The sequence below is a fragment of the Sinocyclocheilus grahami genome, unplaced genomic scaffold, assembly GCF_001515645.1.
Source record: "Sinocyclocheilus grahami isolate Dianchi unplaced genomic scaffold, SAMN03320097.WGS_v1.1 scaffold398.1, whole genome shotgun sequence".
NCBI lineage: Eukaryota > Metazoa > Chordata > Actinopteri > Cypriniformes > Cyprinidae > Sinocyclocheilus > Sinocyclocheilus grahami.
In genome coordinates, this window is record NW_015505577.1 from 973,276 (window position 1) to 1,000,482 (window position 27,207).

The 27,207-nt window shown below is 38.0% G+C and overlaps 1 protein-coding gene across 3 annotated transcripts in view; it reads right to left on the reverse strand.

The window, feature by feature from the left end:
* Positions 1 to 4,736: 4,736 nt before the first annotated feature.
* LOC107550443 (discs large homolog 1-like protein) overlaps positions 4,737 to 27,207 on the reverse strand; it is a 138,986-nt gene continuing 116,515 nt past the window's right edge. For 2 of the 3 annotated variants that reach the window (XM_016231721.1, XM_016231719.1), the window contains 14 exons: positions 22,997 to 23,123; positions 19,181 to 19,337; positions 18,904 to 19,006; positions 18,055 to 18,169; positions 17,235 to 17,411; positions 16,830 to 16,896; positions 14,701 to 14,797; positions 12,568 to 12,609; positions 10,510 to 10,560; positions 10,300 to 10,401; positions 9,200 to 9,372; positions 8,840 to 8,949; positions 8,339 to 8,430; positions 4,737 to 6,871 (listed from right to left, as the gene is read on the reverse strand). In XM_016231721.1, coding sequence (XP_016087207.1) covers positions 6,765 to 6,871; positions 8,339 to 8,430; positions 8,840 to 8,949; positions 9,200 to 9,372; positions 10,300 to 10,401; positions 10,510 to 10,560; positions 12,568 to 12,609; positions 14,701 to 14,797; positions 16,830 to 16,896; positions 17,235 to 17,411; positions 18,055 to 18,169; positions 18,904 to 19,006; positions 19,181 to 19,337; positions 22,997 to 23,123 — 1,520 coding nt within the window. In that variant the 3' untranslated portion in view covers positions 4,737 to 6,764. Of the gene's footprint in view, positions 6,872 to 8,338; positions 8,431 to 8,839; positions 8,950 to 9,199; positions 9,373 to 10,299; positions 10,402 to 10,509; positions 10,561 to 12,567; positions 12,610 to 14,411; positions 14,446 to 14,700; positions 14,798 to 16,829; positions 16,897 to 17,234; positions 17,412 to 18,054; positions 18,170 to 18,903; positions 19,007 to 19,180; positions 19,338 to 22,996; positions 23,124 to 27,207 lie in introns of all 3 variants that reach the window. The other variant, XM_016231720.1, reaches the window with a different exon arrangement.

The window sequence follows — 27,207 nt, forward strand, 5'->3', positions numbered from 1 at the left end:
TGAGCAGTTCACGCTATTTCTCTTATTTAAACAACTGTAAAACACACTTTACACAGTATGTTTGCAACAATAAACGAGTTCGTTTCTGTCTTGTTTTCTGTCATCAAGCTGTTTGTGTGTTTTCTGGCTTTTCTGAGCAGCAGGCAGTAAGTAGGTCTATGTGAGGAAAACATACGGAGTTCATTAAAAACTGAGCGATTGTTAGAAAACACTCTCTGTCTTGTTAAGAGAATGTTCCAGATATGTCTCACCCCTCCTTTTTTTCTCCCTCTCTCTCACTCTTCTCTATACAACGCATTCTCTCTGAATCCCCCCTCCTGTATCCATTTCTCTCTCTTGTATTATGTTTTAAATATCTCTTACTCATATGCGAGGTATGCATGCGCAAATGTATAAATTAGCTTCTCTTGATTCAAATGTCCAAATAAGGACATGATAGCTAGGAATGAGGTTCGTGATGAAACCATGAAGATAGTTCAGCATTCTTCGCAAAAGTCTATTCCTAATATGTCCATGTTTTTCTGTTCATGTGGCCATTTTATATAAACACATGTTCTTGGCCAAAGATCCTATATGTGTATGTTATTCATATCCTCATTGGTTAAGAGGGTGAAACTCCCCTCGACATATGCCTATATAATATCTGTATTTCTATGAATAAATTGAAGTATTGAGAATACCACTGAATGTGTGTTTTCTTACTTCCCGGCCGTATTTACCCTTTAAGGAACTGAGAATTCTTCACGGTGGCAAAGAGAATACCGAGGGACCAATTGTTATTTTTATTAACAATGCTACAGTCACTGCCCTTGCCCTCCAGAATAAAAGATAACATCCCAATCAAATGAAGGGATTTGGGCAAACTGTGGTTCCTAATTATTGTGATCCAATATTTGCCTCGCAATTCAGGATGAAAAGACAAACATTTCAGGTGAAGGCTAATCCACTTCTTACCTCCGAGACTGTGTTATGATCTATATGGCCTTATTATTTTTATTGTGAGTATTAGGCTTATCATTATTGCTGATCGCAGTTGTTGTGCTATGCTATTGTAATATTTACCATTATATAATCAGAGGAATATAGAAAAGTTTATGAAAGTGTCACTCCATAATACAATAGCAAAATATGTAAATATGTATAGTATTTTTATGTTACATTAATCAGTATTTAGCACACCTTCCTAAGGAAAGGATATGGACCAGAAGACATTGCAATTACTAAATGATATTTAGACAGACTTAAAGAAGTTCCAGATCTATACTTGTGCCCTTATTATTTCAGTTATTTTGCCTTTAATGTAAATAAACATGTGCAAACAATATACTTGCTCTTGTGAATTTATTTTGATGTTAATTACATTGTGCGAGCTGTCTCTTTAATACCGCGTGGTTTATATACATGCTGCTGCTGATTGGGCTGACATGTTTGACACACCCACCAAACAAGAGAAAACGCATCTCAAACCCCGTTGCACACCGTTTCCAGGAAACATGTCGTTCAAACCGGAAACCGTAGCAAAACGGTGCACACCGGTTTGAGCTTGAACTTGCCCCTGGCTTTTCAGACCGGTGAGCTTTGTAAAAATCGATGCGTTTCAGAAAGGCGGGGGGCATAGAGGAGAAACAATAATGTACAGTATGTGGAAAATAATGTTTTTTAACCTTAAACCGCATAAACATCTTTTTTGGCACCAAATACACAAAATAATGTTCTTTTTAGCAACATCATATGACCCCTTTAAAATGTATTACTCCCCACGCCTGTAGAGGGCACTGTGGTGTGTAAACCCCTACGGCACCAACTCGCGTCGAAAAAGACCCGCTCAGTAGCGTGTAGAGTAGTCGATTGCGGACCTTTGAAGGTAATTTATTATTTACTTGCTTAACAAAATCTATACTAAATGTAAACCTTATTAATATCAGTGAAATCTAATGTACGTGTTTGTGACAGGTTCAAAATGGTGCTGCGGAGGCTCTTTTATGCTTTGATAAATAACGCTCAAGTGGTGGAGAAGCTGTCGGAGTCTCGACCCATCCGACGGGCGGCGCAGATCACGGCCTTCGCCATCGCTAAAGCACAGATCGCCGGGAAAGACGCCTATGGCAAGCCGTTCTCTAATTATAATTGTTACTAGTAAGAATTGATTTTGAGAGCTCTCTAACTGGCATTGTTACTAGTAAGAATTTAATTGTAGAGCTCTCTAATTGAATTGTTACTAGTAAAAATGCAATTACGACGAGTAACACTGGGGATATTTTAAGCTAAAACGGCTTGCCATAGACGCCTCGACCAAGCCGCTCAGATCCGAGACTTTTCGCCAGATACGCGAGGAGACGTCAAAGATGCCCAGAGATGTGTTAGATTTGGGTCGGAGAGCTACAAGACTGCGGGACACGTTTGTGAAGGAGGTGAAAGAGGGAACGAGAGACGCCAACAGACCGATAAAAGACAGAAAGTGACTGATGAAGCGCTGAATGAGTGAACCTTATATTAATGGCGTTACTACGGTGCCACTTGTGAATATGAGGACTGCGTCATTAAAGACTCCTTTTAGAAAATTCAACTGTAAGACTGTAAGTTTTATGGCCCTCAATAAACTCAATTAAATTAATATCACTGTAACGTCTGTAAGAATGCTGGTAATGATGCTTGGATGACTGCAAGTGCCTTGTTGTGAAATAAATGAAGGATTTGGGATTAGTTATGTCACCTTATTGACCACATTTGAAAACAGATTACTAAATGAAAACATTTTAAACGTGTAATCATTTTATGATCTCCACGAGGACGACGCGCACACACAGCATGACTGTACTGCAGATGTGACAGATGCATGATGTCTGACCATCAAAAGTATCTTAGGCTTTGTTAAAAATAAAAGTAAATGTAGTTTGTTACTATAGAGTTAACGTTATATCTCACAATGTCACTTTGTTTTAAACTTTAACTTTCCATTCTCCTGTTTTTAGTTTCTACTCTGCAGCGAAAACGAGTTTTCATAATACATAAAGCAACCATTAAAATACTGGAAGAATACTTGTTACAAGTCCAACTGCATGTACTGTCAAAGAAATACATAAGTGGAGTAAAACGGTGTTTAAACCATTTGACATGGACATCTTAGAACACTTACAGTGCCTTGCGAAAGTTCATACCCCATTAATTTTTTAACATTTGATGTTGCTGCCTGATGTTAAACTGCTTTAAATTACTTTTTTTCCCACATCAATCTGCACTCCATACACCATACTGACTAAGCAAAAACAGAATTGTCACAACTTCGTAAATGTATTAAAAATAAAAAAAACTGAAATAAGTACATTGCACAAGTATTCATACCCTTAACTAAATATTTCGCTGAAGCACCTTTACGGTCTCGAGTCTTTTTTGTTTAATGCGACAAGCATTGATCATCACAGGGGCGTAGATTACGCGGGGGACGCGGGGGACATGTCCCCCCCACTTTTTATAAAAAGTAAATTCGTCCCCCGCACTTTTTTATTGGAGAGTTGTGTTCACGACATGTTGAGGTTTTAATGGAGCGATATGGTACTCTGCAGGTGATGAGCAGTGCCTGGTATCCTTCAAACATGATGCTTGGAATTGAGGTTCATCAGACCAGAGACTCTTGTTTCTCACAGTCTGGGGGTCCTTTAGGTGTTTTTTATGCAAAATCCAAGTGTGTTTTCATGTGTCTTCACTGAGGAGAAGATTGAGTCTGGCCACTCCAACATAAAGCCCAGATCGGTGGAGTGTTGCAGTGATATTTGTCCTTCTCTAGATTTCTCCCATCTCCACATATGATCATGGAGCTCAACTAGAGTGACCGTCATGGTCTTGGTCACCACTCTAACCGAGACCCTTCTCCATCATTTGCTCAGTTTGGCTAGAAGGCCAGCTCTAGGAAGAGTCCTGGTTGTTTCAAATTTCTTCCATTAATGGTAACAGAGACTACGTGCTTCTATGAACCTTCAATGAAGCAGATTTTTTTTGGCTTGACACAAACCTGTTTCTGAGCTCTACAGGCAGTTCTTTTGACCGCAGGGCTTGGTTTTTGCTCTGATATGCATTATCAGCTGTTAGACCTTTCTAACGCTTCTGCCTTTCCAAATCATACCCATTCAATTGAATTTGCCACAGGTTAACTTCACTCGAAGTGTAGTAACATCTACAAGCAATATGAATGCTCCTGAGCTAAATTTCAACTGTCCCAGATACGGGTATGAATACTTATGCAACGGAATCATTTAAGTTTTTTATTTTAATAAATTTGCAAAGATGTTAAAACCCAGTTTTTTGCGCTACCATTATGGTGTATGGAGTGTAGATTGATGTGGGGGAAAAAAGTAATTTAAAGCAGTTTAGCGTAATACAGCAACTTCACAAAATGTGAAAAAAATGAAAATATATTTTTGCAAGGCACTGTATCTTCAGAAGCTAATATCTAAAAAAAAAAAAAGCAGATCATACATATTTGAATTAGCCCAGGGCTCTCCAACTCTGCACCTGGAGAGCTACTGTCCTGCAGACTTCAGTTCCAACCCTGCTCCAACACACCTGCCTGTAATACTCAGATTACCTTGAACACCTTGATTAGCTGGTTCAGGTGTATTTGATTACAGTCTGAGCTGAACTTTGCAGGACTACAGCTATCCAGAAGCAGGGTTGGACAGCCCTGAATTTAGCCATCACGTAAAATAGTCACAAAATGTCATGACAGTGTGTTGGAAAGTTCTGTCATCATTTACTCACCCTCATGTCGATTCAAACCTATAGTACTTACGTTCTTATTTGAAATTAAAATATTTGGAAGAATGTCGGTAACCTAACAGTTTTAGTGGCCATTGACTTCTATTATACAGTATGAATGTGTTCTCAAAAAATATCTTTAATTTTCCACAGGCGAAAGTAAATCATACAGGATTGGAATGACATGAGGTTGAGTAAATGATGACAGAATTTAAATCGGAGTCAACTATCCCTTTAAGGTGCCAGAAATGGTCTCACAAAATAACAGCTGTGCCATAATCAATGACAACTTTTCAGAAGTGCATCGATGTGTACAGAATAGTGTGTGCAAATGTCACACCTTATAGATATACTTAAGCCCTCCATCTGAAGGAAGACTCACACCAGCACTGTGCTGTATGAGAAATATTTTGTTTTATTTTTTCTTGAATTAGCCATTCTCTTATTCGTTTTGATCAATGGAATGAATCAGATCAGTAGGTTATTTACATGTTTCTGTTTTTCCAGTCCCAAAAATGTCCCCAAAAAGCAGAGTTGGTGAGGTGGTAGAACAAGCAGTCTTAGTATACAAAACAATCATGTCAAAGGAAGAGCAGGCAAGATCCCCTCTCTCCAGGACAGGTTTAGAAAGAAGAAACCTCTGTGGAGCTTCTAGCTGGACAACATCAGCCATGTGCCAAAGCTTCGTCAGCCTTGTGAAGCTCTTCTTCCAGCTGAGACGGTTTGTGTCTGAGAGAGGGGATGGATAGAACGTTCTTCTTCACACATAACGACTCTTATGTAGCACACTTGGAGCAGATGATGTTGAAAGGGTGGGCAGAGAGGAGGAAAAGACAGAACTAGCTTCAAATATTTGTGTTAATCATGTACTAGGCTCTGTTTTCTCCACATTCCCCTCACTGCCCTGCATCTTGTCATTTGTTTCAGTTTAGGAAAAGGGTGGTAACAGAAAAAGGGAAAAAAATATATTCATACTATTTCTTTCTTCTTTCTAAATCTCTTGCTCTAATATACACTTTACGATGTCAAGAAAAGAACTCCCATTATAATAGTGCTGAAGTAAAGCTCAATATAGACTTTTATTATAACAAAATAGGCAGTTTATGGAGGGTTAAATATCTGTTAAGATCTCATTGTATAATAAATTTCTTCCACATATGCGGTGACATTTTATTGCCTCTTAAAAATATCAGTTTCTTATAAATGGCACACTTTCCTAAATGTAAATCAAAGTGTTGAAAACACGTACTCCGTAAGACACTGTTGTAGACTCCGACATTCTAACAGTGGCGGCACACGTCTCGCATCTGTGCAGCGGGACATCATCTAAACACAATGGCTCCATAACGCAGACAATCAGAATGAGGAGAACAATAAGCATGCCAATGCAAGTCAAGGGAGAAGTAAAAGAAGTAATTCAACAACAAAGAATGTGTGGAACATACAGGACTATGGTGGAAATGAACAATGAGAAACAAGGGCTGAAGAGCACCTGGTCTTCGAAAGCTACAACGTGCAAAGTTTTGCTTTTTTGTGTGTTTCTCACCATTTTGATGAATCCGATGCCTGAGACTTGAGCTCCATGTTACCATTTACACGAAAAGAACACAGAATAAAATGGGTAAAATGAAAGAGACGTGTCAGAAAATCCAGATCGCCATCTTTGTCCTTACAAAGTAACCTCCCTTAAACATTAAGGAACTGTACCGTTTCCAAACCCCTGGTAAACAGATGCTGGTCTGGCATAGCTTTGCTTTCTGTAAGCATGGAAGCAGTAAAGATCTGATGAGGACAGATCCTCTTCTCTTGAAATAGCTACTGAGGAACTAGAAGTAGGAGGTGAAGATATTGGACTGAACAGAGATTGAAGTATGCTGGATTAAGGAATTAATCTGTTGAGTGAATTCTGTCATCTGCAGAAACCCAACTGAGATTACCAAAAAGAAAAAAAAAATACAGAATCAATAAATAAACCAGGCAGAGAAAGGGGGATGGTAAACTCCTGAAGGCTTTTATAGTTTCTCCTTGGACTGTACCCATATGTATGGCCCAGACTGTTCCTCAATTATCTGCTTGACTTGATCGTAGATCTCTTCCAAAGTGTCCCCCTGAACAACAGCTGCAATGCAGAGATGATCACAGTGAGGTGACAGCGGTGACAAGAATAAAACACCTAATAAATTATATAATATAGACAACCCAAGATTTGATCTTCTAAATTATGGTTTGCAAATGCAAATGCAAAATATATATAATATATAATCTTCATTGTTTATCCTTATGATTTTTCATTCAAAAAATTCAGATTGTCCAGCCATCCTTCCCTGTTTTACAGGAGTACAAATATGAGGTAACATCATCCATCACAATGAGTAAAACCAAAGAAATAGTTCTGATGTGCAGCAAAAAAATTGTTGAGCTTCACAAAATAGAAATTGGCTGTAAGTAAATATGTAAAGCACTGAAAATTCCCATGTTTACCATCAGGGAAAAGGCCACTTTATTTCCTTAGTGCTCTATACAATACAGACTGTGTCAAAGCAGCTTCATAGAGATAAACAGGAAATAGCAGAAGCAATTATGGAAAATCGGCTATGGAGACAGTTGAGATTCTGCTGTAAAGCAGCTCTAAAAGTAGTTTCATTATTTAGCTCAAGTCAGTTCAGATCAAATACAGTGTGAAGTTAATTGATTAGCTATTTGCAGTTCTACAATAGGCAACAATTTTGTTAGTCAGTTCAAAAATTAAGAAGTTCTAATCAACTGGAGATGTTAAAAATCATCCCAGAAGTGGACGTGTGTTTATGTTGTCTTAATGCACGGCGAAAAGGATCGTTTGAATTGCCAAAGATTCACAGCTGATGAACTGCAGAAATTAGTTAAGAGTCTTGGGGTCAGAAAGCCTCAGATAATATCAAACAGCACCTACGTACATAACCACAAGTTGCTCGGGAGGGTTTCAAGAAGAAAAAAAAATAATCCTGTGTTCTCACCCAAAATCAAACTCCAGCATGTTCAGTTGCCAGACACAACTGGAACTTAAAACAAGATGGCGTTCCATAGTCAGATGAAACCAAAATGGTTCTGGACATCTTGTTCTGATACATGGCTTCATTGATTTGATCAAATACCAATAGAGAAAAAATCTAAACCTGACTGCCTCTGCTGGAAATCTTATAATTGGTTGGATGATCAATCAGGACAAGGGTCCAAAACAAACATCAAAATCAACATACAAATGGGTCACTGAGCACAAAATGAAGATTCTGCCATGGCCAGATGAATTTTTTGTGAATATTTTGAATAACAGACCAAAAAGATAAACATTGCAGATCTTTCACAGCCTCCTTTGCTCATATTTACCAAGGGGCCTACTAATTCTGACCACAACTCTCTCTCTCTCTCTCTCTATATATATATATACACACACACACACACATTACATTCGATCAGTTTGTGTTTCCTGTGTTACCTCGACCTTGTCATTGCTACGTATATAATGTATTGTAAAATCAGAAATGTGAGTAGGGGTTAGCAGTTGTCTTGATGCCTATATCAGAGTCACAGACAGATTGAGCAAACAGACCTGTGAAGTGCTCCGTGAACTCCTGTTCCAGCTTCATGGCTCTGTCGTATGTCTTCCTGCCTTGTTCCTCTGTCAGTCTTTTATTCATCTCCCTGAGGAGAGAGCAAAGAGCATTACATCCCTTTTTTATTTTACAGTGCTTGCAGGGGACAGAAAAAAAACTTTTATGCATTAGTGGTCCTTGCATACTATACTATTTTGAGAAATAAATAGATTCAACTGTGCCCCAAAGAGTTTGACTGGGTACTGTGTAGCGAATTTAGCTCACAACAGGAAATATGAATAATTAACCATAACTAGTTATGATTAATTATGAATATTTTCTGTTGTGAGCTAACAACATATGACACAATGGCAAATATGGTAGAGTGGAAGACTCCAACAGATATCCCACCTATTCCATCAGCACTCTGAAAATGTATTCCGTCATTGATAGCGTGAGTGTTAATAGACAATGATCTTCTTTGTAAATGCTAGTTTGATTCCTTGTCTTTTACTCACATGATGTTCTCCATTGATTTTGGTTTGATGAACATAGCGATGGGGTAAAGCACAGCCACTTGCAGTCTTTTTATGGCGTTGCCTGATACATCTAGAATGCAATGTTTGCCCTGAGGAGAGCACCAAAGACAGGGTTTCCATACAGTAAGCAATAAGGATGCATGGTATGCATTATAGTCCTGTGTTGTCAGCAGTTGTGCAGGTGTATCATGCATATCGTGCCTATTTCTCCAGAAACAATGCTAAGCTCCTCAATAACCCTAACATTGTGTAATGACATTCAAATCTTTTTTTTGCCTGGTAAATGTAATGTATGTATAAAACACACTTCTTATGGTGAGAAATAAATCTGGATCTCACCTTTTCCGCCACCTCTCTGACAGACTGCACACTGGTTCCATACAGGTAACTGTTGTACTGGCCTGCCTCGATGAACTTGTGCTCCTGTATATCTCTCTCCATCTGCTCTCTGGACACAACAAAGTGGTAGTCTCTCCCATCCACCTCATAATCTCGCTTCGGCCTTGTTGTATCTGAGACAGAGAGCAGCATATGCTACAGGCTTAATTTCTGTACTAAACCCATGGTTGTAGTATATCTACTAAATTTAGTTTACAAGTGTTTGCAGATTTGTAGTTTCAAATACAATATGTATATGTGCATTTGAACAAATGCATAAAGCATTAAATCCTGATAGGTGCTGTATCTGTTTATTCTGTGCAGCAATATTCGAAGGCCCTATGACTTTTCCAGTTTTTCAAGATTTACTCAATAAGGATTAGGAGGAGGATTTTTGAAAGTATTTTTTACTCACAACCTCTACCCGATTACATTTTTTTTTAGAGTCTGTCATAACTAGAAAAATGAATATCTGGATTTGGCTTATTTTAATGCTTGTTTTGGCTTATTTTAAATCTTTTTAAGTGGTATTTTGCTTTGGTCACCTGGTTAAGAACCTCTGACTTTTTTTTGTAAGCTATATCAGTACATTGGATTTCTACCTGTTTGTTTGAACATATAAAATTCAAAAATATTGTAACTGTGAAAGTTTTAAAATAAAGAGAACATGCGTTGTTTCTGTATTATTAAGGCACATTTTATTCAAACTGCACCATGAATGGTTTGAGTCTATTACATTTTGAAGGGCACAGCACCTGCTTACTCTTAATTAAATGATAGTTATTCACAGTTAAATAACCTCACTAAACCCTATGGTCAAATTCATTGTGCAGCCCTATCAAACAGACCCCTGTGAATAATAATTTACATCACTTACTAGAGGAATTCATCTATTCAAATCTCTCTAAAAAATAAAAGATATTCAACCATGTCAATGCAGTCTGAACTGGCTTTTTATTTGACATGCTTGCAAACAACACTGTAATTTCCACTGTAGCAACTGGAATAATGTGTCCCTCATCATGTTATCTAATCAGTTCATACAGTGTACAGATACTTACGAGGAACACAGGAACCAAATTTGTCAGGGAACTCCGAGATCAGGTCATCGTTTACTCTGTCTTTCATCGGACCCAAGATAATCACTGGTCGCGAGTAGTTCACTGTGGAAAGACCATTCATTGAAATCAGTCACATTCTCCTAAAAAGAATCATTGATGTGAAATCTCATGGGTTAATGTTGCTGATACAGACAATCATTAGCATTTTACCTTCCTGCTGACAGACTGGCTCATAAGACAACACATATTCCTCTTGACCACCTGAGATATGAACACACACATAGTTAAGCTTAGAAAAATAAAACATATATATCTTCTTGTACAATTCATCATTTTATGTTATCGCTATGTTATCAAATCCAGTCAGGCATATTAAGACCCTGAAATCGATGCAATGTTTTCTGCTCATGCATTATTATTAAATGTGTGAAATTGCAGAGACAGCTATGTGAGATCCCCCTGTGGCCACTAGATCCTGTGTGCTACACAAATGAATAGTGAAAAGCAATGGATTCCTCCGTCATGGTTGGTATGAGATTGTCATGATGATTAAAGTGGAGCTCTTTCTGTGGATCTCAGTAGGTCTGACTGCCCGCATGTGCACTATGAGTTAGAGGCAGATACGTGCTTCAAAGTTAAGGGCAGAATTCCTAAGGGCCTGTGACATGCTGGTGCTGTTTATTGCATCAAAGTGTAGCAATATTGTGTACTTAAAGGGGTCATATGATGCTTTTTTAAATATCATTATTTTGTGTATTTGGTGTAACAGAATATGTTGACATGCTTTAATGTTCAAAAAACACATTATTTTTCAAATACTGTACATTATTGTAGGTCCTCTATGCCCCGCCTCTCTCAAACGCTTCGTTTTCTATTAAGCATTTATTCCAAAGCAATGGAATTAACTGCCTGTTTTGTTAGTTATTCACGTGTATGAGAGATCACAAAGAAAAACACACAAACTATGTCTTGCATTGTATGACTGCATTTTCCAGCAAAAGTATGTATTGCTGTCATGGAGCTACATTGCACTATTGCTATATCATTTATTTTCAAGTAATCAAAATGTATTTATTTAAAAAATGTATTAAAGCATATCAATATAAAAATAAATAGCTACAAAATTAAATGTATTTATTTGTTTATTTAATTTAACACAACCATTCAACAGTTTGGGGTCGGTAAGTCTCTTATGTTCACGAAGGCTGCATTTATTTGATCAAAAATACAGTAAAAACAATACAGTGAAATATTACATTTTTATATTTTAAAATGTAATTTATTCCTGTGATAGCACAGCTGTATTTTCAGCAGCCATTTCTCCTGTCTTCAGTGTCACATGATCCTTCAGAAATCAATCTGACAATAAACTGTATCTTATTAACAAAGTTGAAAACTGTAGAGCTGCTTTATATTTTTTGTGGAAACCATGATACATTTTTTAATGAGTTTTGTTTCATGTAATGTGTCCTTGTTGAAGAAAAGCATTCAAGCATTCTTACAGGAAAAAAAAAGATCTTACTAACCCCAAACTTTTGAACAGTGATGTATCAGGACCAGTGAAAATGTTGAAGAAGCTAAAAAAACAAATAACCATACATTTTTAATTGTTTATGTTTGCATTTATATAATTTCCAACTGTTAGTGGCCATAGTGGACAAAAACGTTGATCCCACAGATTCAAGTATTTTGTGCCTTTGCTGCAGTTTCATTCACAATCCCATTATGATATGACACACAGTGTACCGTACCATGCAGTAGCTGGTAATGCCCTGCACTAATGCACATTCTGTACTGCTGATCACAGCGGTGTGTAACATCTGGCCCCCATGAGACAGTATAGTAATATCTTTAGAGTGGCTTTGATATAGCACCACTGTGACTCTGACTGTCTCTGACAGAGAGAGGGCAAGGGCTGGGAAATGATGGGTAGGTGCACTGTTGCTATGGAGACTGAGCCAGGGGCTGGCAGAGGGCTCACTGATTGATTTTGGTATTGTATCTGTGTGGCTTCTGGAACATTACCCATCCTGTCTCGCTGCAGTGCTGCTCAGTTAAGGGGGGCAGGCAGCAATGTAAACTCTTGATAAATCCACAATAGCATTGCTTGGTAATTTATTTATTTTTATGTTACATTATGAAATGGATCTCCCATACACATTAATGCATAGCAGAGAGAACAGGAGAGAGAATAACATTGTTAAATGTGCGGGGGAAAAAAGCAGATGAGAAAGACAGATGAAGGGCATAATGGAAGGAAGAACTTACGGTAACTACTCTCACTATCACTGGCATTAGAGGTGACATGCTCTGAAATCATAACAGAGGTGGAATGGATGATGAAAACCAAGAACAGGAGCACAAGATGATGCTTGAGGTGACTCAAAAATACCAGTCCTGAGTCTCACCATAGTGGAGAAATACTCACACCACTAAGGGACATAGTACATCTTCTGAGACCCCATGAAATGAGTTCTGTGGCTTTTAGTCCATATCTGGTAGTTTTGAGGTCATATGTAACTCTTAATAGTTGACAAAGTTAACAAGCACAGGTCATAGTAAAATAAATAATAAAAATAATTCCAAATAAGTTACATTTACATAATTTCACATTATTATGGTTTAATTCTGCTTTCTAAAGACTGGTCAGAATTCATGAGATTAATCACAATTTTTTTCTACCATCAGCCATTGATTCATGTATCTCTTCATGTTGTACATCTAAAAGTACTCTAACACAATGTTAATGTAACAGAACCTAAATATTTCCTTAGCTATTTTCATCTAGTTTTCCCTATTGTACACAATATTTTGTCTTTTTCAATGTATAAAGAGGTCTGTGGTATCAAACATGTTTAAAAATGAATGAACTAGCAGATTTACAGATTTAGAATGTTAAAGGGAATGTCCAAAAATTTTATTTCTGTTATCATTTATTTACATTTTTGGAACACAAATTAAGATATTTTTTTATATTTTGTCCTTTCAATGTCTATGCAACCACAATTTTTAAGCTTCAAAAAGTTCATAAAGACACTGTGAAGGTAATCCGAATGAATCAAGCAGTTTAATCTAAGGATTTTGTAGATACCGAATTGCTTCAAATGATGAACAGAACACAAAAAGAATAAAATAAAAGCCTAAATTAAATCTCTTCATCATATAAAGCAGAGATCTCAAACCCTGCTTTTAGAAAGCTACTTTTATGCGGAGTTCAGCTCCAACCCTAATCATATAAACCTGAACCCGGTAATCAAGGTCTTCAAGGTAACTCGAAAATTACAGGCAGCTGTGTTTGAACTGAAGTCTGCAGCCTGCAGTTGGAGACCCCTGAAATAAAGTGATCATGTCTCTTCAGAAGACTAGATCAAAAATGTTTTGGTTCAAAGATGAAAGACTTGTGGGTTTGGAATGACATGAGGGTATGTAAATGATGATAACATTTTCAATTTTGGGTGAACTAACCCTTTAAGTATTTATCTTCCAGCAAAAGATGACTTATCTTGCATACACAAATGCATTCAAGTTTTGTCCAATAAAATGGTCTCTAGATTGAGATTTCCCCCTCAATTTCACATTAAGAATACAACCTCATGCTCGTATTTCATTTCCTTTCCCAAAAATAATTTAGTTACAAAGTATTTGGAATTTATTTTTGAAGGTGTCTTCGATGCTTTTGCCCATATTAATGTGATTTATGGAGTCAATACAAAAAATGTCAACCTGAACAGAAAAGAAAACTGCACCCGTCAAGCCATTACAAGGGACCTTTGAGGAGTTAACAGTAAACACAGTAAACTGTAATTAGATAATAGTTTGCCTATCTAGTGTATGATGGCAAATAAATATCAAATTAATAGATTATTTTCCAATCAAGAGAAAATAAAATATGCAGGTACTGAACGAGAGGAGATCCCATAGAGCACAATGAGACAGAAAGTAAAAAAAAACAAACTACGTTTCACCTCCACCATCAACAGCAGAAATAGAAAACTGTTTGTCTGGTACTGTATGAATTATGAGAGTGAGGAATGAGATATGTGAGAGGAAGAGAGATAGAGTGGAAGTCTGGTCCAGAGGTGACCGAGTGGGCATCTACATGGGAAACTTACTCTGGCCTTTGGATAGCATGTCATCTGGGTTGTCCTGTGGATCGGTCAGGAAGGGAGCAACAAGAGAGACAACAACCACAAGAGTACAAGGGTTACTGAGACACTCTAAGGCCTGGTCCAGCCACTGAACACAGCAGGCAACAAGCTGTCTCTGTCCACTGGTGTTGCTATAACTAAAGTAGGCTCTGATGTCTGCTGTGTCCAGTGGAGCAGTGCCCACCTCTGTCCTTATGACCTGCTGCCCTATTCTTGCCCAGCATTGCGCTGAAGTGCTGATTTCTGTACTTACGGTCCACATCGCTTGTTTCCTGCTCACTCGCCTCCTTGTTCTTGTAGAAAGGGAACTTGCGGGAAAACAGATTCTTTTTACGCTTGTCATTGAGGGACTGCTGAGGAAGAGAAGGAAGGGGAGGGCAAAAGAAAAGAAGGGAAGGGGAAGAGGGCAGTCTAATGTCCATATGGAAAAAATAAAGGATGATTGTTCTGCTCTCGACTTTGTGGACCTCTGACGGCTTAATCAAATCATAATGATACAATTATAGGTCTTTTTTATAGATGTTCACTCAATTAATGGAGGATGTCACAAAGTCAGAATTGTACATGAAATGCATGAAGAACTGAAGTGGACAAATAAAAGGATTTGAGTCATAGACTCAAAAAACAGCTAGCAGCAGGAAATCTCAAACACAAGAGAAGCAGACGGACAGAATTGCATGCAGAGGGTAAGAAGCATTGTGGGTGTGCCAGAAGCATGTGGAGGCCTATAACTGCTTTGGTTGTGGATGCTTTTCTTATCAGCAGCAACATGCAACAAAACAAAAAGCAAGTTGGCCTGATTTCCTTTTCTTTCATTCAAGGGCAGGCAAATATAGTATGAAATACTTTGCTGTGAAAACCTGTATGTAAAATTATTTAAGCATTACTGTATGGCTCTTTTCCTCTGCAATGATGCAGCACCAAGACTGCAGGTGCATTTCCATTCTTATGCAGTGATCAGTTATAAGCCTGGCTGGTTTACACTGCAGCACTATGGATTATCGGAGAGCGCTTGAACGATAGGTAAAAAGAGAAAAGTGTGAGGATGAAGGACAGGAGAGGTGAGGTGTGGCATACAGAAGGACGAGCAGTCCGACATCAATGGCAAGCGTATTTATCCTTCGTTTTCCTTTCATGCATGTTTTCTCAGGCTGTTAGATAATCTGGTGTTGACTTCTATGCCTCATAAATGAGTTATAGATGTATAATAGTACTGTTATATGTGTTATATAACATATGACCATTTTTTGTGCCTGCGACACTTGCAGCTATGCATGCTGTTAATTTAGACTGTACCATTCATATGGCAGACTGATTAGTATCAGAATATTACATTCCACTGAATGCACTAACGGAGCATTATTAATTGTGAGTTAATATCAAACGGTCAAACTTTCACAGAGGTAGGAAAATTTGCAAATACTAATTTGTAAAGCAATTTGAAATGCATTTCAATGTCATTCTAGATACACAGTATAAGCAACATAAGAGCTTTCTTCCAATCCCTAGTGAGTTGCCAACATCATACTCCTGATGAAAAGGTCGTTCCATAAGGAAGCAAGCAAACGAAGCATATTAAAATGCTGCTTTCTAGGATTCCATGTTTTGGACAAAATCTAAGGCAGCATGCCAATGTAATTAATCAAATGGTTAGGGTCAGTAGGATTTATTTATTATTTCTTTATTCATTAGTAAGAACGCATACAATTATAATTTATAATGTTACTAAATATTTCTATTTCAAAAAATGCTATATTCATCAAAATATCCTGATAAGTGTCATATTTATTTATTTAATATTACAAATAAAGCAGCACATCTGTTTTCTACATTTATAATTAAAATAAATATTTCCTGAGCACCAAATCAGTGTGTTAGAATGATTTCTGAAAACTCATGTGACTTTGAAGACTGGAGTAATGGCACAGGAATAAATGACATTTTAAAATAATTAAAACAGAAAACAGTTATTTTAAATTGTAATAACAACAATTCACAATATTACCATTTTTACTGTATTTTCAAAAACAGTACAAATCTAATCAACCACAAACTGTTGAATGGCTGTTTATGGTTTGCAGAGAAAGCAATCCCAGAACACATTGAAATGAACTCAAAACTTAATTCAAGGTGGACAAGTTGAGAGAAATGTTGTGTTAGAAAACCCTAACACAACTTAAAACCCAAATTTATTCAGCATTTTTGTGTGCATGACATGGGGGCTGTCAATGCAAAGTGCAATGCACTTACGAGGCTCCAAATCAGTCAGGATGTGGTCTTACAAGACATGTAGGCAGTAGACAGCAAAGCAACTCACTTGGTTTTGGAACAGAGTATTGTTCAAATCTATGTAGGTATGCATGTAAGAAAATGTTCACTCACCCCTTTTTCTCGCGATTTGGAGTTGAACTTAACTGTCTTTAACCTTGCTCTCTCCTTCTTCTCCACTCTTCAGAGAAAACATAAGGATCTCGTATTACAATAGCTGTTATTCACAATTAATCAGTTATGCTGCATTTAAAGCTCCTTCATCGGAAAACATCTCTAAGACATGCAATTTGACGCTACTGAGAATAACCTATCAGCTAAGCATACACGATGACAAACTCGGGTCCGGTCAAAAAAATTCTGGAAGAATTTGGTGGAATGGTGCTGGGTGACCTATTTATACTATTTAATGCAAACACAAATGTCAGCATGCCCTACATCCAAGTAAACCTACCAGCCTAAATGTATCTGCAAATAATAATAATTATATTTGTAATTTTATAAGCTTCAATCTTTCACCTTCTCTTGCTGGGAATTACACCCATTTCCTCCACCTCTCCTTGAGGAGTGACTTGCCGTGCCTGCCACCACTCATCATCTGAAGCATTCACCACGTGCAGTATGTCCCCGAATTTGAAGTTCAGGCCCTGGCTGGGCAGCCCAGAATCCTTAGTTTTATCATAATCAAACAGTGCCCTGCAGAAAACAGTCAAAGTAAGACCAAAGGAAAAACACAGACTAGATACTTGCTCCTTTAGCTGAGAGCATATGGTAAAGTCTGAACAGAAGCTTTAAAAATTGCTAAACCATTTCAATAGGTGTGTAAACTGCAAATACAAGACATCTTATTCCAAATAAGCAATTTAGTTAAAAAAAACAGCATTTAAAGTTGGCATGAAATGGAAATTGTAATGGTCTATTTTTCTCTACAGTGACATACTGTATATCCATGTGAAACAAGAAAAAACAAGTAAAAATGTAGGACTTGACTTCGTCCATCAGGAATTGACTGGACAGTTGGATCGTTGTTGTTAGCTAATTGCTGTGATCTCATGTGAGTGACAGGTTGTTGGAGGGAGGTTTTTTTGCCCAGCCCTTGCGCCGGTGCACAGATAATCAGAAAAGAGTTGTCATTGCGAGGGTGAGGGGATTAAATATTACAAGGGAATATGAATAATACAAATTACAAATAATAATAGTCAGTTCATTGTAAATTATTTGTAATAAACACTGAAATATTCAATAAAAAATAAAAATCGTCAGTTTTGATTTCATAGTGACTTTATATGCAGTTTTCCAGATCCTTCCTTATAGAATATTGTAGATATTTGTCTAGTACCTGACGTATAGTGATCTCTTCTGACTGGTCCTCAGGGACCCTGAGCCTGAGCTGATGCTGTTGTTCATCATCTGCTCTCTTAGGTCATGGATCTTGGCTTCAAATCGGCTGTACTCTGAAACACAAGGCCACAAATATCACTACTGCACATTTCCCAGAATGCTGCTGTTGAAAGCCCTCATAAAACATTGTGTGTATGAGGGAATAAAAGACTCATGTAAAAAGAGTGAGGCTGAATATTTGTACATAAAAAAACAATGTTATCAATAAAACACATTATCAAAGTTATACAAATATTCACACAAATAGCTTTGTCATGATACTAAGTAGCAACTGGACACCAATTTGTGCCTTATCATGGAAGTCGTCTTTTTGAATCTTTTCTAAAATGTTCACAGGATGCAGATGGCGCACAAATGTAAATGATGCAGAACAACCATTGACTCTAAGAAGAAATTCAAACTGTCAGAATCAATACTTTAAAAATGTGAGTCTATTGCTGTTAAAAGCAAATCTTATTTTTAAAAAAAATGTATCAAGGGGAGAGAAAGACAAAGCATCAGAAATGTACCACCATTGTTAAGAGTATAATAATGGTCTGTAGGACAGTTTGAACAGTCAGACCTGGATGACTAAATATCCAAATCAAATTTTTATGAGTTCTATTTAAGACCCGACTTAGCACAAAGGAGTCAATAGAAGGCTATAAAACTGGAGTATTGGCTTATTAGCTTTTTACTTCTCGCAATAACACAGCTAAGAGACTCCTGCTGATCACTGATTGCTTTCTGGTTTGTTTTTAATGAGTGGCACTGTTTTTTACACTTTACTTTTGTGAGCAAGACTCACCCTCTGGTCTGTACTGGGCAACGATGGTGACTGCTTGTCCAGCGTTCTTCAGGGCTGCCGCAGCCTGTTCATGAGTGGCACTGCGTAGGTCTATTCCATTCACCTAAGAAAGGTACAGCCATTTTTATATCAATAGGATAAGCAGTATGATAGTGGTCTTGCACACTGTTTAGCACTGAGCTCAGTATGTCTGCTGAATACTGTAAGAAATACTCCTGATTAGATGTTCATCTTCAGTGTGGCAGGGCACGGTTTCAGTCCCCACTGAAATACTCACAGACACCAAACGGTCTCCTTTCTTCAATTCTCCACAGAGGTCTGCAGGACCTCCGGCTAGGATGAAGGAAATAAATATGCCCTCTCCGTCCTCTCCACCCACTATGTTGAAGCCAAGCCCTGTAGAGCCTCGATGCAGCACCACCTTCCTGGGTTCCCTGCATAAGCAAAACATTATGACAAAACATTAAAACATATGTCCTTATTTCCACATTCAACAACTAAACTTACAGACTCACAGCATCATACACAAACTGTTCATTTTGTCCAAAACAAACAGGTTGCAAAATCATTACATTGTCCTATAAATCAGGAATATACAGGTGCATCTCAATAAATTAAAATGTCATGGAAAAGTTCATTTATTTCAGTAATTCAACTCAAATTGTGAAACTCGTGTATTAAATAAATTCAGTGCACACAGACTGAAGTAGTTTAAGTCTTTGGTTCTTTTATTTGATATGATTTTTATTTTATTTATATGATTTTGGCTCATATTTAACAAAAACCCACCAATTCACTATCTCAACAAATTAGAATACTTCATAAGACCAATAAAAAAAAAACATTTTTTGTGAATTGTTGGCCTTCCGGAAAGTATGTTCATTTACTGTACATGTACTCAATACTTGGCAGGGGCTCCTTCTGCTTTAATTACTGCCTCAATTCGGCGTGGCATGGAGGTGATCAGTTTGTGGCACTGCTGAAGTGGTATGGAAGCCAAGGTTTCTTTGACAGTGGCCTTCAGCTCATCTGCATTTTTTGGTCTCGTTTCTCATTTTCTGCTTGACAATACCCCATAGATTCTCTATGCATCTGACCACTGGGCAACAGTCCAGTTCTTCTTCTCCTTAGCCCAGGTAAGATGCCGCTGACGTTGATGCCTTGACCCCAGCCTCAGTCCATTCCTTGTGAAGTTCACTCAAATTCTTGAATCGATTTTGCTTGACAATCCTCATAAGGCTGCGGTTCTCTCGGTTGGTTGTGCATCTTTTTCTTCCACACTTTTTCCTTCCACTCAACTTTCTGTTAACATGCTTGGATACAGCACTCTGTGAACAGCCAGCTTCTTTGGCAATGAATGTTTGTGGCTTACCCTCCTTGTGAAGGGTGTCAATGATTGTCTTCTGGACAACTGTCAGATCAGCAGTCTTCCCCATGATTGTGTAGCCTAGTGAACCAAACCATTTTGAAGGCTCAGGAAACCTTTGCAGGTGTTTTGAGTTGATTAGCTGATTGGCATGTCACCATATTCCAATTTGTTGAGATAGTGAATTGGTGAGTTTTTGTTAAATGTGAGCCAAAATCATCACAATTAAAAGAACCAAAGACTTAAACTACTTCAGTCTGTGTGCATTGAATTTATTTAATACACGAGTTTCACAATTTGAGTTGAATTACTGAAATAAATGAACTTTTCCACGACATTCTAATTTATTGAGATGCACCTGTATGCTGTGTTCTCTGTATTGTACATGTCATACAGCAACATTCTATGAGTTAGACATACTAGTTTGTAAGATCACATTTAATGACAAGGCCACCTGTGAAAAAGTAGTCTCTTATGCTCACCAAGGTTGCTTTAATTTTTCAAAATGCAATAAAAACAGTAATACTGTGAAATATTATTACAATCTAAAATAAAATTTTTCTATGTTAATATTTTTAACATGCTATAATAATATATGAGCATCATATTTCCGCTTTCAGGTGCCTTGAACACCTTACTTCTGCACGCACACTTCTGAAAGTGCATTACTGAATATGTGATTGTCAAACTGAGGGGCAAATTGAAATTATTTTTGAAATGCTACAAATGAATATTCCTTTAAGAGTGCAAGGTCAATGTATATAACTGGCCTCTTGGAGGCACTGCTGGTCTAGTTGTACAACACACAGCCACAAAACAACCCTGTGGCTAACTTATAATACTGATACTAGGGTGACCATAATTTAGTTTTCAAAAAAGAGGACAGTGGGGGAAAGGAGGCAGACAGGGGGTGGGGGGCATTGGGTGTTGGGTTTGAGGGGGGTTAAAGTAGCCCCCAAAGTAGTGCATGACCATATCCCATATCAAAACTCAAAATATGCTATTTCCATACCCAAAATACATATTTTAGTCCCGATTTTGCAGATTGATCATAAACATACCACAGTTTTATCATAGGTAGAATGCAAAATGTTTCAATAAGCATTTCAGTCAAATGTAATTTATGCAATATTTCAAACCTATGCAAGAAAATCAACCCGCCGCAACAGTGTAAAATCAGCCCAATTCCGTGGGGAAAAAAATGCAGATTTGGCAACCCTGCATCCAACACGAGCTGCATCCAAAGCGATTTACTCCACATATTGATAGCGGCTTCCTGATGCGCAAAAATTATATTCAATATTAAAAATGCAGGAGCAGGCGGTAATGGTCAGAAATTGGGAGTGGGATTAAGAAAACAGACCCCCACAGAGCTTTAATACAAAAATGCACACAATGAACGGCCATTATAGAAAGCAAAAGCCAAATCCCGGACATTTTGGGCGATTTAATTAGAAATCCCGGCCGGACGCATTTTTTTAGGTCCAAAAAGAGGACATGTCCGGGGAAAAGAGGACGTATGGTCACCCTAACTGATACTGTAAAATAAAACACCATTTTATCACATCATCTCTTGCCTATTAAATAGAGCATTGCTATAAAAAACAACAATGAACACAATGAAATCTAGAAGGAGCCACATGCTCCTTTCAGACTGTACTGTATGTTTGATTGTTGTGCTAAACTTCTCCTGTGGACCTAAATGGTCAGACTAATAGAACCGTTTGTTCTGCTGGATTATGACAATCTTGTTTATTCATTTTCTGGCAAGCTGGCTAAGAGGCTTGATGATGCACAGTGGTTTTTATGAAAATCACACGGATGGGCTAAATTGAGAGCTTATCAAATAGCTAAATCGGCAATGATGTGTCGTTTTGGGTCAGAATTGTGTCTAAAAGTTTGGTGTTACATCTGGATAAATGGCATAACCTCACCCTTTTTTGCAACCAGTTTGATTTTTTTATTGTGCTCTCTTAAAGTGGGCCAATTCTGAAATTAAAATAGATTTAACCTTGTAAAATCATCACATGCTTTTCTCAGACGTGGATGACATGCTGAAATGGGAACTGCCATCTGCCCTCACAATTGACAACTCCCTCAGTGAGGCATTGCAGCTTGGGCCAGCTGACCTGAGTAAAAGTAATAAGCAATTCGATACTCCAGTGAACTATATCAAAAAAGTTCAGAGAGCATCTCATCAACTAAACAGGTCATGATAGCATCCTGAACATCACATGTGGGCATCAGAGCACTGACTTGCTCTGGCATCACATTATAAAAATAATCATGAACAGCTTGAAGCTCCCCTTTTGTTGAACTCAAACAATAAGCTTATAAGTACAAGATTAATCTGGTATTCAACTGATGATACTAAGTGTACCACAAAATAATAGCAGAAATAATTCTGTTGAGTTGCACAAAATAATATACAGCACCATCAATGTAGTCTGAAAAAAAAAAAGAATATTATGAGCCACTCCTTTTAATGAATCACTGAAAAAGACTCACAAACTACTCTTTCATCAAAGATTGGAATTAAATCAGGAAATCTGTATCAATACCCAGCCCTTGTAAGGACCATGATTAGTTTTGTTTATTTAAACAGTAAAAGAGTAAAACGTTGATCCATACAGACAGACAGCATTGCATCGTTTCTCACTGCATTGTGCCAAAAAATCTTGAGTATGAGCGCCATCGTAGATTTATGTAGACAATTTTTGACAATACCTGGTTGCATCATCATCCCCCACCGTGGTTTTAGGGGTCGGGGAGTAGAGTCCAGAATGCACTGGAGGCAGCGGCTGGCTCAGATAGCTTGAAGGGCTGATATGGTTTTCCATGTGTTGCGAATAGGCTGAGAAAGAGGAAAACAGGCACAAACATTTAAACAGGTCATAGAAACATGTCTCAAACATCTTGATCTGCATTACCTAAAAGCTTGCAACAAAGAGATCCAAGATATCTTTTTACCCAATCCTCCAGAAATGCACAATTATATGCTATTCAGTTTGCATCCCTATGAGAAACAGACACACGCTGACAGTAAATGATACCCTGGGCTGAGCTTAGCACCTGGGCCACTACTGCGGCTCCACTTACAAAGATATCCATGTGGGGGAATGAGACCTGGGGGTCAGTGTGAAACTGAGCCTAAACCATCCTTATTTTACCCGTCTTTGTCTCTCTGTAAAGGTCTCATTTGAAGCAGACAGTTAGCTGAGCTCATGACAAAAGGCCTGGGTATAGGTAGTCTCGCGTAGCCAGACCTTCAGACTGACGGCAGAAGGTCTGGGAACCTTGGCCGGTTTGAATGGCAAGGACCACCCAAGAGGCCATATGACTGACATATAGAGCAACCAATCACGTTTCGTTTTGTGCCACGTCATGTTTAGGGGCATGGAAATGTTCCCACAATAACAGTGTAAAACTCTTGGGACATATTTTAAAGATACTATGCCACAAACTTTAAATTTCACATACTTTTGAAAACCCAGCGTTTAGTTGATCCTGATAAGCGCTCATTATCACAGTTGTAAACACGACTGCTTTCTTCTAACATGAGGGGGTTTGGCATCATGGCATATTTGTTTCCAGGCAGAACGTTAAAGAACGCGACACACACGTCTCCCGGAAATCCTGTATATTCAAACAATCCGATGACGACTTTGAAACTCCTGAAGTGTTTCCAATTTTGTGTGCCGTATGCATGAGATGTTCAGCCAACGGTTCGTGGGCGTGACGTCTGAGGCTGAGACTAGGGTATAAGTGGATCATCATATGAGCTCTGTTGACTGGAAGTATGATCCGTACTTGCATAATCACAAAATGATGGTAAAATAGGGAAAATAGATAGTATAAGTTTGTCACAAATGTTTCAAAGTACCTTTGTTTCTGATTGACTACATCTTAGATGGAAACAATACCTTGTCACTTTCAAAGCAATCTATAAAGTATCTCCAAGTGTTACAGAACTTACAAGCTTTATCCTTTTATAGAAAACAATTATTTTTAACTGAAGATACTGCATAACCTCTCTTTATGTTTTATTTTATTTTATGTATGGGTTATGTTTACAATTAAGAAGAATCAGTCTTCGTGCAAGAAGCATCACAAATGTATATCACAGAATAATGACTCTTTGGTATTGTAATATTATCATCTTTAACCCCAAAAAGAGCTAGTACCGGGTCTAGGTCCCAACGAGCTTTTATGTCCGTGTGTCAGTATTTGCCATCTGCAGTTTTTGTTGTAATGTCACCAGTGTGGAATGCATGCTTAAATGTGATAAATGTTGCAATGGTGAGATGGTGAAACAAAGCTCTTATCTTCCTTATAGTGTCCACTTCATGAAACACTGTAGAGGTCTGTGCGGGACTATTTTTTTAATCCCGCTCCCGCAAGGTTATATTCCGCACCCACCCGCTCCTGCTATATACAGGTGCATCTCAATAAATTAGAATGTCGTGGAAAAGTTCATTTATTTCAGTAATTCAACTCAAATTGTGAAACTTGTGTATTAAATAAATTCAATGCACACAGACTGAAGTAGTTTAAGTCTTTGGTTCTTTTAATTGTGATGATTTTGGCTCACATTTAACAAAAACCCACCAATTCACTATCTCAACAAATTAGAATACTTCATAACACCAATAAAAAAAAACATTTTTAGTGAATTGTTGGCCTTCTGGAAAGTATGTTAATTTACTGTACATGTTCACCCACTGTCCACTTAGAATAATTGTCTTCTTGACCCGACCGTTCCCGCTAAATTTAGATCTTGTTTCCAGAATCTCACATTTAAATTTCTGCTATTGAAAGAAAGAGAGATAGGCTAACAAATAAAAGTGTAGTCTGCACAAAATTCTATGTCATTTTATTCGTCTTGTCAAGAGTCTTAAATTTATTGACTTTGACTTGAATTTATATGAATTATCTTAAGACACGAAATTAGTTTAATATTTTATGCAACACAGTAGGAAAAAAACAATTGTACAAAAATGTCTTATTTTTATTCGTCTTGTCAGGATACAATGCGTTTAACATTTACAACACAATAGGAAAAAGTGTCGCAGAGAGAAAAAAAATGAAAATGTAGGTTGTACAAAAATAGCCTATTAGCTATATTTATTCGTCTTGTCAAAATACTAAATTTGTTTGACATTTTTCTGTTAACACAGTAGTAAAAGTGTCGCAGAGAAAAATAAATAAATATGACACCTGTCATTTAAAATGATAGGCTAAGCAAAATATAAACAAAACCGAGTTGAACGTCCTTCAAGGACAGCGCATCCACACTTTGCTCCATCCTTATTCTGCTCTGCCACTCATCGACAACCTGCCTGTTCTGTCCAAGGGCCGTATATTTACCACCGGTACAGCCTGCTCTGAGCATCGTTATGCACATGCTGCGCACAGACCCCATAAATAAAACGTGTGACGCAGAAAGCATGCGTGCAGCATGTGCATAACTGTCCGAGTGCAGGCTGTATCGGTGGGCAATAAGAATAAAGAGCAGATATGCTGTTCTGAAAGGACGTCGGGAATGGGATATTGTTAGACCGCCCACTCCTGTTCAAATTACACCAGAGTTACCGACCACTACCGCATTTTATTCAGGAATTTAATCCCGTGGCGCAAAAAATCTGGTCTGGTCGCGGGAATGCAGACCTCTAAAACACTGCTCTACCCGTGATGAGATGTGACATCTTTCGTGGGATGAGACCAGATATGTGCTCTTAGACCGCTTTTCCACCGGGGCTGGTGCTGGAGCCTGAGCCCAATTGGGAGCCGGACAACGTTTTTCCACTCAAAAAAATCCTGGGTCGGTGCCCAGATCCTGGTTCCGAACCGGCCCCGAAACCTTGCTGGTTTCAAACAAGGGAACCTATGACGTCAGTAGGCGGAGCTTCCACTACAGACCGCAGTTTGAAAGGAGCCATTAGGCTTGTTTGAGTTGCCTCGGTGCTGCGCAAACCGATCGGCATATGAAAACAAAGTACCTCGAGAGCATTAGGAGAGCAGATGACGCTTTATACTTTTGAATTTCTCTCGTGGTACTTTGCTGTCATACACCGATCAGTTTGCACGGTGCCGATGCATCTCGAGCAAGCCTATGTTTAAAAGCAGTTTAGGTAAATTAACAACATTAATAACAACAATTAAGTACATCAGTTCGGCAGTGGTCAGCAGAAGAGATCAACGCTCTTCTTCCGCAAGAGATAACAAGCGATTCCAGTCACAGGTTGGTGACGTAGAGGGTTCTGCTCCCTGCAAGCGGAAACGTGAGCCAGTTCTGAACAAGTGCCACTCTTGGCCAAGCACCGGTTCCAGCTCTGGCACCAGCCCCAGTGGAAAGCTGTATCAGAGCTCAAGATTCAAGACCACAATGTACTTGGAAAGGACCATTTTTAACATAGAAATATAATATAATACACTTAATATAGCACTTATTTTATAAAATATTTACACAAAATTCCCCAAAGTATCCAGTTACCTATTAGAAAAACTCTTGGTATGTCATATGCTGATCTATTACTATACTTTATATTAAATTAAAAATAAAATGTATAAATCTATAAAATATATTATATAATCAATCTGATTACATTCCCCATGAATGAGATTAAATGATGAATGATATGACTAAATTGAGCTGAATAATGGCACTGCTATCTTCTTTAGAGCTGCTTTCCACCCATGGTTAGGCCTTTTAACTATCTATGCATCTATCCAGGTCTTGTTCTACAATTTGTCCTCTGATATGAGCCCTCTCATTGTTGTAAGATGTATATTTGGGCTCAGTGGGCTGGGAGCAGCAATGGCAATAGCATTCTCTCCTACAGTACTGCGCTACGGTCTATAACAGAAGGAGAGGCTTAGCTGCAGAAACCTTATTTTACCCTCAGGCGAAGCAGAATGCAACAGAGTGGCATGATAAA